This window comes from Triturus cristatus, chromosome 1_2, assembly GCF_964204655.1.
Source record: "Triturus cristatus chromosome 1_2, aTriCri1.1, whole genome shotgun sequence".
Taxonomy (NCBI): Eukaryota; Metazoa; Chordata; class Amphibia; order Caudata; family Salamandridae; genus Triturus; species Triturus cristatus.
The window spans coordinates 96,347,219-96,367,305 of NC_140580.1; the positions used below are offsets into that span (position 1 = coordinate 96,347,219).

Here is a 20,087-nt window from a genome sequence, read left to right on the forward strand (position 1 = left end):
GAACAGGCACACATACGGCAAAGTTACCTTGGGATTGTGCATGACAATGGTTTCTCCGCTAGCAAACTCCAGGCGTTTATGCCACTGGTTACCCGTCACAGCTTTTTTGTACTCAATCTAGAATGAAAACACAAAACACATAAAAACACTCACATGACCTTATTAAACAAACCAAGTGTTGGTCATTGCAATGGTTACAATAGTAGGGCCAGAGACAGGAAATCGAGGCAATAAATACTGATAAATTATCATACATGAAGAGAATTGTGCAAAACATAATGAACACTAGGTTGAGAATTCCCATCACTCGTTCATCTAACTAAATCTTGCGAAAATTTACAAATTATATCAATGGCCTTCGATGCCAAAATGGTGTTTGACTCGGTGGAGTGGAACTATGTATTTGCAGTCCTGGAGAAGTGAGGCTTTGGTCCTAAGTTCAGAGTGTGGGTCAGAATACTCTATCAGGCGCCTATGGCAAGGAGGAGGGTGACAGTACCATCTCCCATAGCTTCCAGCTTAGGAGAGGTACACGACAGGGGTATCCACTTTCTCCCATGATATTTGCTCTTGCCCTTAAAGCATTAGCAGTATGGATTCGCCAAGACCCCTTGATATGGGGAATACCCTCCCAGGGAGGATGGGAGGAAAGAATCTCCCTATACACAGACGATATCCTGCTGGTCTTGGATAGACATTTACCCTCTATACATCGTGTAATGCACATATTTCAGGTGTTTGGGGAACACTCAGGTTATATCATTAACTGGACCAAGTCGTGATATACTCCCTGTTGGGAGAGGCCCCCATACCTGCCAGGTAATTGCCTAGCTCCACTGAGTCCAGGAGGATTTAGATATTTAGGAATCTATATTACACGAGACCCGCGAGATTTCCTTTGGCAAAATTTAGACCCACAGCTTGAACGACTGCGAGCAGACGTGTCACACTGGGAGTCGTTCACGCTAACAATAACGGGTAGAGCAGCTCTCTACAAAATTATGGCCCTTCAGCGATTGCTCTATGTGACACAAAATACGCCCTGTAATATCCCACAGGAAACGTTTAGGCAAATTGACCAGACAGTCCGCAGATTACTCTGGAAGGGCGGGGCTCCAAGGACTGCCCTAGCTAAATTACAGAAGGAGGTGTACAAGGGAGGGCTGGCAGTTCCGGATGTTCAAAAGTATTACTGGGTCTCACAGATATTAGTCGTCAATGAGTGGGTCTTTGCTGACCAGCAGGACCCAGCGTATATATGGTGGACAGTATGGATGCGGGCCCGGGAGGATATGAATGTATGCTATATGCTAGACAAAGTGGAGGTGCCTGACCACAACACACGCAGGTGACTATAGATGTATGGCATACAGCTATCTGGTTTCTTGGATGGAAAGGGAGATTAACGGCTCAGACACCTTTGTGGTGTAGAGCGTTATTGACAGAAGTGGGGGGGGGGCTACTTGGTTTCCAGGGATGTGGACTCCTGGGAATAGAGTACTAGGGGGATGTCTGGAGGAACCAAGCATATATTCCATTTGCGGAACTGCAATCCAAATTTAGCCTGCTGGAGAACGAGCACTGCAGACATGTCAAGTTGGGTCACACATTGCTCCCCACCTGCGCACTGGGGAGGAGGTGCCAGACAGGTCACCGCTAGAGGACAGACTATTAACAGAGCCATTGGAAAACAAGCATTTGCAATGCAATAGGTCTTGCATTTACGTGAGTTTAAGCTATCGGTATTGTAAATAACAATGCCTTTCATTTAGGTTTTAAAAACCAAAAAATAAATAAAAGGCATTGTCATTTACAAACCTGCGTAAATGCGAGACCTATTGCATTACAAATGCTCTACAGAACCGAAGGCATAAGGTCAGCAACCTAAGACAGAGCGTGGTGACCGTGAAGCGGGCCCCGCGCTCCGTTATGAAAGAAAAAAAGAAACAGAGCGTGGTGTCCCTGTAGCGGGAGCTGTGCTCAACATGAAAGTTAAAAAAAACATTTTTTTTAACTGAGCGTGATGTCCCTAAAGCGGGTGCAGCGCTCAGTATTCAATTTAGAGCAGCATAGCGCTCTGTGAGGGAGCACTTCAAATAGAAAAAGCAGCCGCCATTGTCCCCATAAGAAAACAAGTTACTTACCTGTAACTGTAGTTCTCCAGTATTGGACCTTTCATAGATTCACATGCCTGAATCATTCCCCGTCGTCGAGACGGGAGTTTCCGGTACATAAAAAAGCATTGCTTAGTATCATAGCAAACAGAAAAAAGGCCTAGGCCCATTTTCCTTTGCAACCCATAACCTTCGTTATGTAAAAAAGGACTAAACTTGTCCCTGAACCAATCAGAGCCTCTCACCCTCTAGAAACACTCCTGAGAGAACCTTCTGCCCTCAGATTTTCGTGCACTTGTGCAATAACACTCTTTGTGCTAAATCCGAGGTGAGCCTCTCAGGGGAGGAGGGTGGGTTGCATGTGAATCTATGAAAGGTCCAATACTGGAGAACTACAGTTACAGGTAAGTAACTTGTTTTCTTACTCCAGTATAGGAGCCTTTCATAGATTCACATGCCTGAATCAGAATAGCGAGCAGTAAATAAATGCACATTTTTTGGTACCTAGAAAGAGAATCCAGGAAACATATACAGTGTGATAAAAATGGTATCTGTAACCAAATTCCACATATCAAAAATTCTTTGCAAATGGTAATACAATAAACAACAATAAAATGTGCCAACGTACATAACCAAGGAAGGAGGGATGGTAAAGAAGGCTCACCGTTACTGGATAAGGTTCCTCAGCACCGCTTCTCCCACCGCCACATCTCTCTCTGTGGCTGCATCCAAGCAGTAATGCCTGGTGAAGGTGTGCGTACTCGTCCAGGTCGCCGCCCTGCAGATATCCTGGATCGGTACTCCTGCAAATAGAGCAGTAGAGATGGAGACTGCTCTTGTAGAATGTGCACGGACTCGTGCATTCAAAGGTCGGCCAGCTGCCTGGTGACAATACCCTATGGCACTTGATATCCATCTGGCAATTCCTCTCTTTGACAAAGGGAAACCCTTTCTGGGTGCGCTGTAGGCCACAAAAAGCTGTGAAGACTTGCAGAAAGGCTTAGTTTTCTGCAAATAGAATTTCAAACAACGCTGGACATCCAGTGAGTGGAGAGCTCTTTCCGCCGCTGTTGATGGTTGTGGAAAAAATCTTTTGAGAATTAAAGGTTCGTTCAAATGAAAGTCAGTTGGAACCTTAGGGATGAATCTTGGATTAGTCCTGAGTATTATCCTGTCCTCCTTGAACTGCAAGAAAGGCTCTTGGATCGTGAGAGCCTGAATTTCTCCCACTCTTCTGGCTGAAGTGAGCGCAATGAGAAACGCAACTTTCCAGGAAAGAAATTTCAGTTCCGCCCTGTGAATTGGCTCAAAGGGCTGTTTCATCAACTGGGAAAGAACGACATTCAATTGCCAGAGAGGTGGTGGCGGTTTTATTGGAGGGAAAACTCGGAACAGACCTTTCATAAATTGCTTGATGACCCTAGCAGACCACAGAGATGGACCAGAGGCCGTTCTTCTAAAGCGTGAAATTGCAGCTAGGTGTACTTTCATAGATGCATGAGCCAAACCTGACTTAGCCAAAAGCAAGAGGTATGGAATAATCTCGTGAGCTTCTGAAAGTAGCGGATGAATGTTAGACCTTTTGCACCATAAACAGAACCTTTTCCACTTCATCCGATATGTCTTGTTTGTACTATCCGCTCTGGCTCTAGACAGAATCTCTCTGCACTCCGTAGGGATATTCAGATGCTGAAATTCACGGTATTCAGGAGCCAGGCTGCTAACTGCAGAGATTTCGGATCCGGATGCAGAACTTCCCCCTGGAACATTGTCAGCAGAGACGGTATCGGCTGCAGGCAAATCGGGCGCTCCTCTGACAGTAGAAGAAGCTCCGCAAACCAATGCTGTCTGGGCCACCACGGAGCTATCAGGATTAACCTGCATGGTTCTTTCTTGATCTTCATGAGAACCCGCGGCAGGAGGGGAATTGGAGGAAAGGCGTAGGCAAAGATGCCTGACCATGCCATCAAAAACGCATTGCCCCAAGATCCCCGTTGGGGAAGCCAGCTTGCGAAGAACCGGCATTTTCTGTTCTCCCTTGTCGCAAAAAGATCTACTATTGGAGTTCCCCATTTCTGGAAGATGTTGTTCAAAATCCCGTTGTCGATTTCCCAATCGTGACAGACAGACTTTAGTCTGCTTAGAGTATCCGCTTTGGTGTTCTGGTCCCCTGGAAGATGTTCCGCTGTAATGGATACTTTGTGTCGTAGAGCCCATTCCCATATCCACTGGGCTTCCCGAGACAGGGAGAGTGATCTTGTTCCTCCCTGTTTGTTCAAATAGTGCATTGCTGTTGTGTTGTCTGTTCTTACCAACACGGCTGCACCTTGAATCCTTGGCAGGAACGCCAACAATGCTAAGCGGACGGCTCTGAGCTCCAAAAGGTTGATATGCAATTGCTGTTCGTCCGCTTTCCAACGACCGCTGACCTGCAGATCCTGAAGGAATGCTCCCCATCCTTCCAAGGACGCATCTGTCGTAATGACCAATGGAGCTGGCTGAGTCAGGAAAGAAAGACCCTGCGAGATGTTTCGTTTTCGGGTCCACCATGTCGCAGCGTGGATCATGATCGGCGACACTTTGATTATATCCTCGAAGGATCCTGTTGCTTGATGCCACTGAAGATCCAACTGCTCTTGTAACGGACGCATCCGTAGCCTGCAGCAAGGTACGAGGGGAATGCAAGATGACATCGTTCCCAGCAAAGACTTGTACTTGCGTACTGAAAGAGACCTTCTTTTTATAAACGCCTGGGATAGAGATATTATTCCCCGCTGTCTCTCCTCAGAGGGGAACGCTCTGTTTACCTCCGTATCCAGAATCGCTCCCAAGAAAGTTATATTTCTTGACGGTTGCAGAGTCGACTTCTCCTCGTTTAGAGTGAGGCCTAAACTGGCAAATAGTTCTATGCAAGCCTCTGTTGACAACTGGGCTGACGCTTTCGATGGAGCCTTGACTAGCCAGTCGTCGAGGTAAGGAAACACTTGGTGTTTGTCTCCCTGTCTCCTTAGAACCGCTGCCACTGGAGCCAGGCATTTTGTAAAAATCCTCGGGGCCGATTTCAGACCAAAAGGAAGCACCTTGAATTGGTAATGATCTTCGGCCACCACGAACCGAAGGTACTGCCTGTGTGAAGGATGGATTGGGAAATGGAAATACGCATCCCGTAAGTCCAGTTTGGTCATATAATCCCCTGGGTTTAACAGCAGCAGAATATCCTGGAGGGAGATCATTCTGAAGGTCTGATCCTTGAGGTAAGTATTTAGGGATCTGAGATCCAAAATGGGGCGCCATTGAAGAATGTTTTTCTTGATCAGAAAAAAACGGGAATAAAATCCCCTTCCTTTCTGGGAATTCGGTACCGGTTCTATTGCTCCCTTTCGGAGCATTGTCCGAATTTCTTGATGTAAATACTTGACCTCTTGAAATCTTGGAGGTGAAGAAGGGGGGATTTCCAGAAACTCTAGAGTATGACCGAATTGTATTATGTGGAGGACCCATTGGTCCGTCGTTATCTGCTGCCAATTTTGATGATGATAGGAAATTCTTCCACCCAGGGGAATATGTGACATGAGGAATGAGTGTCACTAGAATGTCATTGTCTTCGGGTGGTGTCTTTCCCTTGGCGACCTCCACGACCTCTAGGAGTAGATTTTGTGAAACCTCTCCTCTGTGAATATGGTTGTTGACGATATGGTTGAGATGATGTGGAGTAGAAGAATAGCGGCCTTGTTGAAAACCTCCTCTATAAGAAGGCTGGCCCCTACCTCGTGATCCACGAAAAGGAACTTTTCTATACTGCAATTTTCCCAGAGATTTCGCTGTTTTCGTATCCTTCTTGATAATCTGTAAGGCCTCATCCACATGCTTTCCGAACAGATCTTCCCCATTGAACGGAAGATCCAAGATCTTATTCTGGACTTCAGGCCTAAAAGATGTTGCTCTCAACCATCCTTGTCTGCGTAAAACAGCCGCTCCTCCCAGAGATCTGAAGGCCGTGGTCGCAATGTCCATTGCACAATCTATGACTTCAGCCGAAGTCCTTTCACCTTCCTGGAGGATTTTTCTGGCCTCTTGTCTGTCCGCTTCAGGTATGCTATCAATGTATGGTGATAGGTCGCACCACATCTGCCTATCATACCTGCCCAGGATGGCTAGTGCATTTGCTGCCTTGACCAGAAGAACAGACATGGACGAAAGCCTTTTCCCTGCATTATCCAAGCGCCTACCCTCTCTGTCCGGTGGCGTCAAAATTGGAGCAGACGGATCCCTCGATTTTTGCTGCGCCGCTTCAGTTATAACCGAGTCCGGTTTGGGGTGACCTAATAAACAAGCCGGAGCATCGGAAGGCGCTTTGTATGTTTTGTCCAGCCTAGCAAGCACTGGAGTAACCGTTGCAGGCGTCTCCATAACTGTGAGACCTTCCTCCCATAGATGACTCACAATTGGGAGATCTAACCGTCTTGCGAAACGGTTCTTTGAAATCATATAAAAAGCATTCTGCTTTATCTGATGACATATTGAGTGCAAATCTCTGCGCGGCTCTTTCCATCAGATTATGGAACCCTCCAATGTCCTCCGGAGGGGAATCCACAGATCTTGGTGACGGAGATGAAGGGGACGGAATCAAATACTCATCCCATTCCTTACTAGGATCTGTTATCTCCCCTTCCTCCTGCTCTTCATCCTCAGAAGTGTCCAGAACGGGCTGTGGCAAAGGTGATATTGGCCGCGGAACCGGTACCTCCTGTCTTCGCACTGGTGTACATGGAACAGAGTGCGCCAGAGCCCCTGGCATCCTTTGGGTAGACGGAGGCAAAGTATGCCTCTTCTTGTAATCATCCAACATGAACTGCAAATCCGTCAGAAGAGAAGCTGGAACACTCACCATCTCTTCCTGATCATGTTGTCGGGGGCGGTCCTGATAACCCCCATACTCATCCTCCCAGTCATCCTCCTGACATTTAACATGCAACTGAGAGGGGCTACTTGCATAGCCAAACGGACCCTCATTATCATCTTCCTGCGAATCTTCCTCCTCCAATAAATGGGATGGAACCAGAGGTGTTACCTTACTAGGAGACGTAATATCCGGAGTAATCCTTCTTTTCCTGGCAAAATCCCGCTTTTCTGGGGTTTTTTCCCTCGTCGACGAGCCCGTCGACGAGATTGCCATAGTAACCGCCGACGACACTGTCGTCGTCGATGCCGTCGTCGACGCTGTAGACATCGTCGTTGCCGCCGTCAACGATGCAGTTGTCACCGTCGTCGACGGTGCCGTCGACGATGTAGTTGTGGTCGTCGTCATTGTCGTCGACGCTCTCGTCGTCAACACTGCCGTCGACGATGCCATCGTCGATGAGAGTATAGGTTTAATAATGACTTTTACTTCACTCTTCTTCGTCGACGACGCTACCTTCTTCGTCGACGATCCCGTCGACAATGTAGATTTTTCTAATTTTTCCTCAGGTGAAGTAGACGCTGGCTTTTTAAGCGCATGTCTAATTTTAAGGGGTGATTTTGAAGGCTCAGAACTTGTTTTCTTTGGCTGTTTCACCCCTGAAGCATGACCCTTGCTCTCCTTTTCTTTAGTTTTAGGAGATTTTGAGGGACTGCGCTCTGAAGACCCAGAAGTGGTCTTTTTAAGAGCCTTCTCAGGTTTCTCCCCTGAGGTATGAGCCTGAGGAGATCTGCCTCTCTTCTGAGATCTCCTTGAAACAGTTGACGCCTCCTCACTGTCACTAGACACAATGTCCTTCCTGGTTTTAAGTTTTGAGCCAAATTAGCAGTCTGCCTTCACGATCCCTTAGAGTCTTATTAGAAAAGGTGCGACATACCTTACACTCCTTCGCCTGGTGGTGTGGGTAAAGGCAGTATATACAGTCTTTATGAGGATCATCAGTATATAATCTCTTCTTTGAACAGGTGGCACCGGCCCTAAACAAGCCTTTCTTTTCTTTATCAGCCATTCTCCAAGATGATGTAGAAATTTAAGTTGAACAAATCTCCTCAATCTAAAACCAACTGTAGAATTTGAGCAGAGCTCAAAGGAGACTCCCTAGCACAATGTGCGGTAGAAAATCTGAGGGCAGAAGGTTCTCTCAGGAGTGTTCTAGAGGGTGAGAGGCTCTGATTGGTTCAGGGACAAGTTTAGTCCTTTTTTACATAACGAAGGTTATGGGTTGCAAAGGAAAATGGGCCTAGGCCTTTTTTCTGTTTGCTATGATACTAAGCAATGCTTTTTTATGTACCAGAGACTCCCGTCTCGACGACGGGGAATGATTCAGGCATGTGAATCTATGAAAGGCTCCAATACTGGAGTAAGTGTTAATTAACAAACTAGTGCTCACCTACTAGATAGATAGTGCTCACATACTAGATAAAGCAGACCGTGTAACGCCAAATTAAAGGTCCAGTCGTTAAGGGAGGTAACAAATGCAGACAAGGCAGTACCAAGAAGGGACTAAAAAGCCTATTTATGAATCAGAAGCCAGCATTTACGAAGAATGACACAAGCCAATGACAAACATGCGCGCTGCGGCAGGCTTGACCTAAAAAGCAGGTTACTACTATAATTATTATCCAGACATTTTCAAGGATCTAGGACATAGTTGGATTCAGGATGAACACCCCAGAGATCAAGATGGGTATTCCAGAGGTATGGTCAAGTCCAGAAGCCAATGCGTGTCTCTAGGAGATAAATATGGCTGACCCTAGGGTCAGAGGGTGTGTCCTGTGTGGGTGGTGTCAGAATGCCGGCCTGTGGGCCAGGATGCATTGGCCACATTATAAGCAGTGATGAGCATGCCCATAGCAAGAAATGTAGCTCAGTGAGTTAAGAGCTCTTTGCAGATATCTGTGCCTCGATCTTAAGGTCAGGTGCAGAAATGGCAAGACTGTGGTATTAAGCACTCTACATACAAAATCTTTTTTTTTTTTAATCTCAGGAGTCATGGGCACCGCACATTCTCAGCGTTGGGCATACACTGAGGCTAAGAAGAGGCTTACTGAGGGCAAGGTGCACGGCTGAGATATCAGAGTACTTTTAGCAGGATCTGAATTCCTTCCCCAAGTGTTCTAGATCCTGTAGTGTGTAACTCCGCATCAGACAGCTTGCCGCAGAGCACAAGGGTGCAGGTCACAATGAGTTATTGTCCACATCTTTTGGGCTGGGGCCAGGAAACATGCCTTGTTGCCCCACAGCCCGTGAAAGAGGAGCCCAGTAGGAAACCAGGCCCCATGTCTCAAGTAGCTGAGGTACATGTCTAAATGGGTAGAATTCAAGCAGTGTGTCCCAGGGGTAGGGAGGATGGCCAGGCAGTTGAAAAGGCCCAGGTTCCAGAGCATGTCCAAGGGGCGAGGGCCAAGAGAATGTCCTAAGATCTGGTGACATGCATGCATATAGTGCCCCAAACCACATCCCACTAAATAAGTGCAATTTATATTTTGTTAAATTAACATTTACAAACTAGTGTCTCTTATCCAAATGGCTGTGCGGTACTTATTTGATCAACATAAGAGAGAAGGAAGGTTGAGCCCTCCACTGCCTATTGGTATTCAAATCGCTGACCATATGTTTCTATGTAATTCTCTGTCTTAGTACCTACCCAAACTTGTCAAGACATTTACATCCCTTATAGAGATATACATACATAACATGTAATGGGTACACATCACTAACATTATTTGCATTACTCAACCTGGTGACAGGATGAAACATATGTTAAAGCTATTATGCTCTAATTAGCTAACCTCAAAGCACTAAAGTCTTTACTACAAAAATAGAGTTTTGAGAAAGCATGCAGTTATTTCAGACTGCAAGTTAAGCACCACATGTGCTACAAACATCAACATTGGTGCATGTGCAACTCAAAGCAAGGCACGGCAGTCAAGCAAGCGCAGGAGGGGGCTGGGGCACCAATCAGGGAAGGAAGAGGAGCAGAGATCACTGGACAGCAGTGATGGGTACAGATTGCTGCTTCAAAGGACAGCTGACCCTGCTCTGATTCAATGAGTGACCGGAGCAGGGTGAGCACCTCGCCCTCTGCTGCCTTCATCCCGCATGTCCTGGTTCTGAGAGTACACGGTTTAAAGGTCAGGAAGGTTTGGTTTCTCCCTGATAAAAGGTCCACTAGAATAACTACAGATAATCGAAAAAAATGTAACTGTTAACAACCTAAACATTTCAGGCCACAAACAGGAGAAGAGATGTGTAGGTCACACTCAAGGCACCAGACTGAGTAGCTATCCTTCCGAATCAGCCCTGCCCTTGTCTCAAAGTGCCAAGAAGCCATCAGGATCCCTCGGAGAAGCTTCAGAACCACGAGCGGCTGGAGGGCAGAGAGCCCTGCTGGCATGGAGAGTTTGACAGCAGTGTCAGAGTTGCACAGGTCACCGGTACAGCAGGAATGGGTGACTGTGTAAGCTATGCCCAGAATAGAGTTGGTCTTCTTAGAAAGACACTTGGCGACACCCAGGCACCCCTTGGCCTTCATCTTTATTGCACCTTTAGAGGCTAGGAACTGGACAGAGGACCTGTCAAGCGAAGCTCAGAAAACTGGTGGGTATCAATGCTCACAGCACTAGGAAAGCAGAGACAAATCACCACTTCTGAAACATACACCTAATAGCACATACATCTATTTATTGTTTTTTGAGAAAGCTTGTCTTTTTAGAAAACGTAAAAAGTTTTTTCCTCATTTTCTTCTATATGTTTCACAATTGCGTCCTATGTGTTTCACCCACAAACTCAAATGTGCATTTATTTTTTACCGCATTATGATCAAATTCATCCCTACCAATGATTACTTACCTTTTGTCTCTCTATAGTGCCCATTACAGCAGAAACATAGCAGACACTGGCTCAGCAAACTAGACAGCCAAATCCTAATATCTCCATTTCAAGCGCAAATCAGCCAAACCTGAAGTTTACTCCAATAAGTTAGGGCAGTGATTCTTTTGTGAACAAATGAGAGCCGGTGCCTACAGCTCCGTTCAGAAGCCCACAGCCGGTCCTATTAAATGTTGGGGAGTGAATACTGAGGCTGCATAGTATTAAATGCATGTCCAATCTGCGATGAAACACTCCATGCCCTTTTATCTCACCCTTGCTTTCTTGTATGAGTTTGTTTTTCCCTCTCTTGCTCTTGGTCAAGGTCTGGTAAGGAAAAGTATGTGCCGTCCCCCAAAAATTTGTGTTGGTAGACACCACCGGCTTAAATTAAGCAATTATTAGGGTGAATTCTGCAAACGTCAGAAAGAGTGCACTGGATAAGGATGTGTCATTCTGCGCTCTTTAAGTGTCAGGGTAGCCCCTTGCATCCTCCCCTGAATTTAGAGCATTTTCTATAAGCAAGCTATGCTCCTCAGAAGCAGGAGCAGTGCCTGGATGTCTGCAGCTTCAGGCAGAACAAAGTTTCACTTCTCATCACCTACCAAAAAGGTACTTTTTCGGGCCTTTCTCAGTGTGGTGAACAGCTGCTGCCTTCTCTTGTCTGATGGAAGCGTCGGTCATCATAGGACAGTGCGAGTTGCTCTAGGGTTACGGTGCGTCCTGTAAGTAAAGGGTGTGATTCACAGGCCAGTGGCAGGGCATCTTACAGTGCAGTACGACTTGTACCCTGTAGTCAAGGTGGGTCCCAGAGGTCAGTGCGTGTTCAGGGGCTCAAAGTCAAGGGAGGTAGGATCACTGTACTTGTCCCTGTCACATCAGACGCCCATGGGGTGCACATTTCTCCTTCATCCGTCATTGGACATGTCAGAGGCACTGACTAATTCAAAGAATCATTCTCTTGCTCATTGCCTTATCCGGGTTCCGCTGCAGCTTAAACATTCCTCAGAATGTCCTTGGGGACAGAGTTTACCGATGCCAGCCGTGCTTTTAATTTGCGACACCGAGGTAATTTATAACATCTGTTCACTTCCGACTCTGAAACACTCATGCCTGCTGCTCTCAATCGCACTACGGGCGGCGGCGGCTGTTCTGTATTCCGCCTTGCGCTCCACAGTCAAGGCACGGCCTTTGCTTTTATTTAGCAAGCGAGACGAAGGCCCAAATCAAAAGGTACATAAAGACAATAAAGTCACCTCGACCCAGTGTAAAAACAAGCGCCTCACCTTTAACACATTTTGATACAACGATTAGTTCAGTGAATTCAGCCATGCTGCTGGGGAGCCATCCTGTATTATCAGTGGGGCAGCAAGAGGGAAGCAGGCCTGAGGCATAGCGTGCCTGGTTCAGCAGTGTGTGTAAGTCAGGCGAAGCACTGGAACCCCGGAGCGGGCCTGGCTGCCGCTGCGCACGTGTGCCGTCCTTACTCTGCAGCTGCCTCTAGCAGCCCGGTTTGCCGCTGCTCATGCCCCTTGCTGCCCTCCACACTTTCACCCAATGTCGGCAGCATCGCTCCCAGCAACATTGTAAATAATGGTCACATGGTTGCTGGGAGAGAACCATGGTTCGCTAGGGGGCCGTTGCGATTCTTTTTTATTTAAATAGGCAGCGAGAACAATTTTGTTAGTCTCGCAGTCCCCACCTCTGTCTTAGCCGATGCCGGGGCAGAAGGGAAGAGCCATGGCTAACGTCGAAGCGGGAGATAAGTGTGCAGCCGCCATGAAAACAAAGCTTGGCGTGCCGTACTTTATAAAAACATATACATTTTAAAAGAAAAGCATTTTGGCGGCGCGCGCGATAATAAAGTTGTGCAGCCACCGTATGCGCTTTATAAAACAAGCTGTCGCCATTGCCAAAGCAGAATGAAAAAAACATAGTGCTTACTGAGTAAATGAAGGAGACAGTATAACGCCGCAAGTAAAAGATCCAGTCCTGATGGGGGGTCCCAAAAGGAGACAGGGCGGTAACGAGGAGGGACTAAGAATCCTCATTATCAATCGGAAGCCGGCGTTTACCATGGAGGGTGAAGCCAGCCAATGAAAAATATGGGCGGGGTTTCCACAGCACTTCTTAAAAATACCCTAATACAATATGCCTCGCAAAGCGAGCTGAGCATGGGCTACAATGCTAGGCGAAACCTAAAAAGGGAAGATTTCTGATTTCTAAGAAACTAATGAATAATTCCCCAGACTTACTAGGCCCCCTGAAGAGGGCATGGGAGGATGACCTGGGCGAACAGTTAGATGATAATGACTGGACGGACGCTTTATAGGCCCCCCGAGAACTGTCTTTACGAATGTGATTTAGACTGGTGCAGCTTAAGATATTTCAAAGAGTATATTCCGCGCAGGTCCTGCTCCACAAAATAGGTAAAGTGGATTCCCAATTGTGCAGAAGGGGATGTGGAAACAAGGGGTCTTTCTTACACAACCTATGGGAGTGTGGAGTGATTCAATCCTACTGGACACAAGTTACAACAGTGATGGCAACAGTGACAAACCTGGTAGTCCAGGGGGAGCCCAAATGGCTACACTTGGTTATAAAAGAGGAACACGAGGCACAAATAAATTTGGCTGGGTCTGGCTGCAGGGGTGGCAAAAAGAAATATAGCGTGAGCTGGGGGCTTCATCTGTACCTATGCTAGATGACTAGGGAAGGAACCTCGACTAGTGTCAGAGAGCAGAACAAGTGGCCTGTGTAGCTAGGGGTAGCATTGGGAATGAGAAAAAGTGTGGGGGGACTGGAAAGCCTACAGGAGCTAGAGGGCCGAGGACTAATGTTGCAGGGCCAACATGGTCAGGAGAGAAAGATCAAACTCTGAACCGAATGACAGAACTTGATAGGCTGCTCGAGAATCAGGCCCGTGATCATACCCCCTCCGATGAGGAGGAGGGGTAGGACAGGGTGACTATTTCATTGTTTCTGTGTAATAACTTCATTGTTTGATATTAGTATGCTTTGTGAAACCTATTATTTTTGATTACCAATAAAAAGAATTATTTAAAAAAAAGAGAATTCCCATCACTATGTCTTATCAGATTCTATATGGCATCCAGCAATAAACAGTAGTACTGCTGACCTGTTTCTAGCCACGAACATTATCAATCCAACTACAACTATAAATTTTTTAAACAATAGTTCACACATAAAGTACCCTTACTGTGATGAACATTTTTTAAATGTCAATCCAATTTACAGGATTTCATTTGCCTAGAAGTAATTGCTCGTCTCCCACAAGTCCTCATCCTATTGAGATGTAGCCTTCAGAAACTGGTACAATACTTCAGCAGAGCACTTACTGTTAGTGAGTGCAGTGGTACATAATTTTGATTGCTGATCAAATGCCATGTTACATAATTCAGCATTGCTCTTGGTCTACCTCTTTCTTGGTTTACCACTTTATTTTTTAGGAGAATAGGAAGCACAAATTGCTCTTTGGTGACTTGTAAAGTCTCAAACCCCATTTGCCTAAGCTCTCCAGTGAACGTAGCTAGACTAAACCAGGGTTTACATTCTTCAAACTGGCATTAAATCAGGCAGCCTTGAGTTCAAAGATGTTAGAAAAACACTCCCACACTGGAAGGGTGGTGGTGTTCTCCCAGACATACACTGTGGTAGCTTGACTCGAGGGGTCAGGGATCAGGCACCGTGCTAAGCATACGTCATACCCACACAATAACCATGCGTGCATCCGTTCCAAAAACGACACTACACCTTAAAAATTATACTGAAAATATATATCTTTATCTTCTTTTCTCTTAGTTGCTGATTAAATAAATAATAATACAATCACAGTACACAAGGCTTTTCCTGTGGAAGGGTAAGTCAAATAAATAATACTTCAACGATTCAATAAATAAGGTAGATCATAAATAATCAAGGCATAAATATAAGTGCATTACGTACAGGGCAATTAAATATTATGAGGCCATAAATACTGCGAGACAATGAATACTGTGCGACAATAAATACTGTGAAACAATAAATAGGATGAATACAATAAATACAGTGCTCTCAATAAATAATAAAAGCCAACAGTGACACTTGAAAATCAGTTCACATTCCTGAGGTACTATGGGATGATTTGGCCCAATCCCAGCTTGTAGAGTTGTGGATGACCTGAGGGGTGTACTACCTGGCTTGGACAAGACTGAGGCCTAAACTGAGGTAGATCAAGGGGGAACCTAGAGATCTGGCTCTCCCACACTACACAACCCCTCTGTATTAGTCTCAGCTCACCCCTGGCACTATCAAGCTGGTTCTAGCACCTCTCTAGCCCCTAGGATGGTCACTTAGGGCTCCACAGGGCCTTAGGCGCCCTCTATTCCACTTACTGCCCTTTTTGTGAAGTTCCGACGCCGCTGGGGTCGTGTCGACGCCGTGAGGCGGTTCCGGTTCGATGGCGGTGGCCTCGGCTCAATGACAGTTCTTGTCGACGCCGGGAGGCGGTTCCGGTTCGATGTCGGCGGCCTCGGCTCGATGTCGACTTCAGGCGGCCTTGGCTCGATGTCGACTTCCGGCGGCTCCGGAGTGCGATCTCCACTCCCGACCTCCGGTGCTCCTTTCCTCAGGTTCCGGCGACTCCGGAGTGCGATCTCCACTCCCGACCTCCGGTGCTCCTTTCCTCAGGTTCCGGCGACTCCGGAGTGCGGACTTCACTCCCCCGTCGACGCCGCACACTCGACCTCAGGTGACTTCCTCCTCGACCTCTGGTGTCTTCCCGACTTCCGTCGGCGCCCTCACTCGACCTCTGGCGGCTCCGGGTACGACGTCTGCTTTCCAGTCAGCGCCGCTTCTCCACCTCGGGCTCCGGGTCTCCAGGCTTCTCGACGTCGGACTTCAGGAAGTTACCAGTAACCAGGTCAGGAACTTGCTGTTCTTTACTTTTAAGGCCTGTTCCGGCTGTCCAGGTCCTTAAGATGGTTTTTCTGGCTTTCTCCCACTCAGGGCTCCAGGCTGGGCTCAGTCAGCAGGGACTAGTATCAAGGGTGGGTTTCTGGACCCCACTCCAGGCACAAGTTAACACCCCTGTTGCCTCACTCCTTCCTCCTTCAGTTCTGTGCTCCTCTCTCTTCACCAGTCAGGTGCCAACTGCCAACTCCAACTGCCAACCTGGAGATGCCTTCCCAACATTCTAAACCTGCCTCACACTGTCACAGGGTTCTGGAATGTTCTGGAAGGTGCTGGTAGGTTCCAGTGATGTCACAGGTGACAATGGGTGGCCACCATTTTGTGCTTCAGGCCCTCAGACAGAAGTTCCAGGGGTAGATAAAATGGCTCCCTGAATCTGCATCAATACTAAAAAGTCTGGTGGTTCCCACAAAGGAAAAAATACTAACAGGGTTTGAGGCAAGAGTGGGACAAAATAAATAATGATGTGGAGGGACCACCCAAAGGGCTGACAGGTCTAACACGCGTCCCCCCCAGCTGAAAGTGGGGAGAGCTACCCAACCCCTTGGGAGTTCTCATCACTAAGGCGGAAATACCTTGAGAGACCGTCTGCATTGGCGTGGTCCACTCCAGGCCGATGTTCCACCTGAAAGTCCATTCCCTGTAGGGAGATAGACCACCTTAGCAACTTGGGATTCTCCCCCTTCATCTGCATCAGCCAACGAAGGGGTCTGTGGTCGGTCTGAACTAGGAAGTGCGAGCCAAACAGGTATGGCCGCAACTTCTTCAGAGCCCATACCACTGCAAAGGCCTCTCGCTCTATTGCACTCCACTTGATCCAGACCCTCTTCATTGAGTTGCGATAACACTGCCCCAATGCCATGTTCCGATGCATCTGTCTGGACAATGAACTTCTTGGAAAAGTCTGGGGCCCTTAAGACCGGGGCCTCGCACATGGCTTGCTTCAGCTTTACGAAGGCCTGCTGACAAGCCTCCGTCCAGACTACCCGTCGAGGTTGCTTTTTGGACGTAAGCTCCATGAGGGGGGCCACGATGGTACCGTATCCCTTCACGAAGCGGCGGTAGTATCCGGTGAGGCCCAAAAATGCTCGGACCTCAGTCTGAGTCTTGGGGGGTTCCCAGGCCATGATGGCCTCGATCTTCGCCTGGAGGGGTTGCACCGCTCCCCTACCCACCAAGTGTCCAAGGTACACTACCGATCCCTGCCCGATCTGGCACTTGCTGGCCTTGATCGTTAAACCAGCTTGTCTCAGGGCCTGGAGAACAGCTTGCAGGTGACGCAAGTGATCCTCCCAGCTGTTACTGAAGACGGCTATGTCATCCAGCAGAGAAACTCTCCATTCCAGTGAGGATCTGGTTCACCAGACGCTGAAACGTGGCAGGTGCGTTCTTGAGCCCAAAGGGCATCACACAGAACTGGTAGTGGCCATTGGGAGTGGAGAAGGCTGACCTTTCCTTAGCTCCATCAGTCAGAGAGATCTGCCAGTACCCAGAAGTAAGGTCAAAGGTACTTAGATATTGGGCAGCTCCCAGCCGGTCAATCAATTCATCCGCCCTTGGGATCGGATGAGCATCAGTCTTGGTTACTGAGTTCAGTCCCCGGTAGTCCACACAGAACCTCAGTTCCAGTTGGGCCCCCGGTGGTGCGGCTTTTGGTACTAGCACCACCGGACTGGACCAGGGGCTGCTGGAAGGTTCGATCACTCCTAGCTCCAGCATCTTAATGACTTCACTGTGAATGCTGGCCTTCACCTTGTCTGACATCCGGTAGATCTTGGACTTCACAGCTGGGCAGTCTCCTGTGTCCACATCATGGACGCACAGGTGAGTCCTACCCGGAACAAGGGAGAACAACGAAGAGTACTGTCCCAGGACCTGGCGGCAGTCCTCCTGCTGTTCAGGAGTTAGAGATGGGGAGAGAATCACTCCCTCCACCGACCCATCCTTCTCTTGAGACGCAAACAAATCGGGGAGAGGCTCGCTTTCCACGTCCTCTGCTCCGTCAGTCACCATCATCAAAATGACTTCGGGCCTCTCGTGGTGGGGTTTGAGGCGGTTGGCATGCAGCACCCGCAGGGGCTGGCGAGGGGTCTTCAGATCGACCAAATAGGTAGCCTTACCCTTCTTCTCCAATACCTCAAAGGGTCCCGACCAGCGATCCTGGAGGGCACTAAGCTCTCCTGGTTCGATCACCCACACCTTCTGGCCAGGCTCCAATTCCACCGGGTGAGCGTTGTGGCCATACCACGCCTTCATTACTGCTTGGCTGGCCTCCAAGTTGTCAGAAGCTTGCTTCCACAACTTAGCCATTTGGCTCCGGAAGGCCAGCATGTAGCTCACCACATCCTGGGGAAGCTTTCTGGGAGTTCTTTCCCATCCGTCTCTCACCAGGCTGAGAGGTCCACGCACAGGGTGCCCGTACAAAAGCTCGAAGGGGCTGAAGCCCACTCCCTTCTGTGGCACTTCCCTTTAAGAAAACAATAGGCAGGGTAGGAGGACGTCCCATTTCCTCCGCAGGCTTTCAGGCAGACTTCTGATCATGCCTTTCAAGGTTTTATTGAACCTTTCCACCAGACCATTGGTCTGGGGGTGCTAAGGAGTGGTGAACCGGTAGGTCACTCCACACTCCTTCCACATGGCCCGCATGTATGCTGACATGAAGTTGGTCCCCCTGTCGGACACAACTTCCTTGGGAAAACCCACTCGGGTAAAGATTCCCATCAGGGCCCTAGCCACAACAGGTGCTGTAATGGTCCTTAGAGGTATAGCCTCTGGGTACCGTGTGGCATGATCCACCAGAACCAGGATAAACCTGTGACCAGCTGTAGTAGGCGGATCTAATGGACCCACAATGTCGATGCCCACCCTTTCAAAGGGGGTGCTAACGACAGGAAGTGGTTCCAGGGGAGCTTTCAGCTTCACCCCTGTTTACCCACTGGCTTGGCAAGACACACATGTCCGGCAGTAGGTATCGGACGACACTTTCATCTGAGGCCAATAAAAGTGTGGGACAAGACGGGCGAAGGTCTTGTCTTGCCCTAGGTGTCCTGCCAATGGGATCTCGTGAGCCAACTCCAGAAGGAAGGCTCGATAACGTTGAGGGACTACCAAGGCTCATGACGATCCATGTAGGGGCGCCTTGGGTTCACTGTAGAGGAGGCCATCCTCCCAGTAAACACTGTAGTTCCCTTCAACTTTCCCTGCTGCCTGGGCTTCGGCCTGTCGCCTCAGTCCCTCAAGGGTAGGGCACTCCTCCTGGCCCTGGCAGAATTCCTCCCTGGTCGGGCCTCCCTCCACGTGCCACTCGGAGGCACGTGGAGGGAGGGGGAGGTCCTCCAGTTTGGTGACATCCCCCACCTCAGACTCCTGGTCCACCACCTCCGGTGGCCTATCCGTCCTACGGGGTGCGGACGCCGAGGCAGGCTCCTCCTGTCCTCGGTTCTTCCCTTGATCGGCAGCTGGCTGGGCCTTTGTTCCAGGCTCCAGCCTGAACGAACTCCCTCTCCGGGTAGTCGCGGACCCTGTGCTCACACAGGCCCAGACACGTGTACCCAGCATCTCAGTGTGAGTCCGGTATTCCACCTCTTTCCAAGCATTGTGCTCCATGTCATTCCCCAGTAGACAATCGACTGGCACGGCAGGGCTTACAGCAACTCGAAGTGAACCGGCAACCCCTTCCCATTCAAAGGGAACCTCGGCCACCGGATAGTGGCCCATTCTGCCGTCAGCCATCGCGGCAGGGTGGAGTACATCGGGAATCTCCTGCTCTGGAGACACCAGTTGGCTACGCACCATAGTCATACTGGCTCCTGTGTCTCTCAGAGCCTCCCCCCTTTGGCCGTTGATGGTGACCCACTGCCCATACTTTATAGTATTTGCGGGCACCTGGATCTTAGGAACCATCTCCCGTTCTCCCAGGGACACTAAAGTGACACCCGCCCACTCCCTTCCCTTAATTAAAGGCATCTCCTCCCCGAGCACTACACTAGCTACTCCGGGGGCCTTTCCTCCAATGGGAGGGGGTGGTCGTTTCGGGCACTTCGCATCTCCCTTATAGTGTCCGACGCCACCGCACTCGAAGCAATGGACAACCCTTGGCTGCTGACTCTGGCCAGGATTAGGGTTTCTGGGTGGGTTAGCCCTAGGGGTGAATCCTGTTCCCTTTCCTTGGA

General features: G+C 48.6%; 1 protein-coding gene across 1 annotated transcript in view; it reads right to left on the reverse strand.

The window, feature by feature from the left end:
- SEC23IP (SEC23 interacting protein) overlaps positions 1 to 20,087 on the reverse strand; it is a 339,277-nt gene that overhangs the window by 269,397 nt on the left and 49,793 nt on the right. Inside the window, exon 5 of the mRNA XM_085602809.1 lies at positions 28 to 117. Within this exon, the coding sequence (XP_085458935.1) occupies positions 28 to 117 (90 nt within the window). The remainder of the gene's footprint in view (positions 1 to 27; positions 118 to 20,087) is intronic.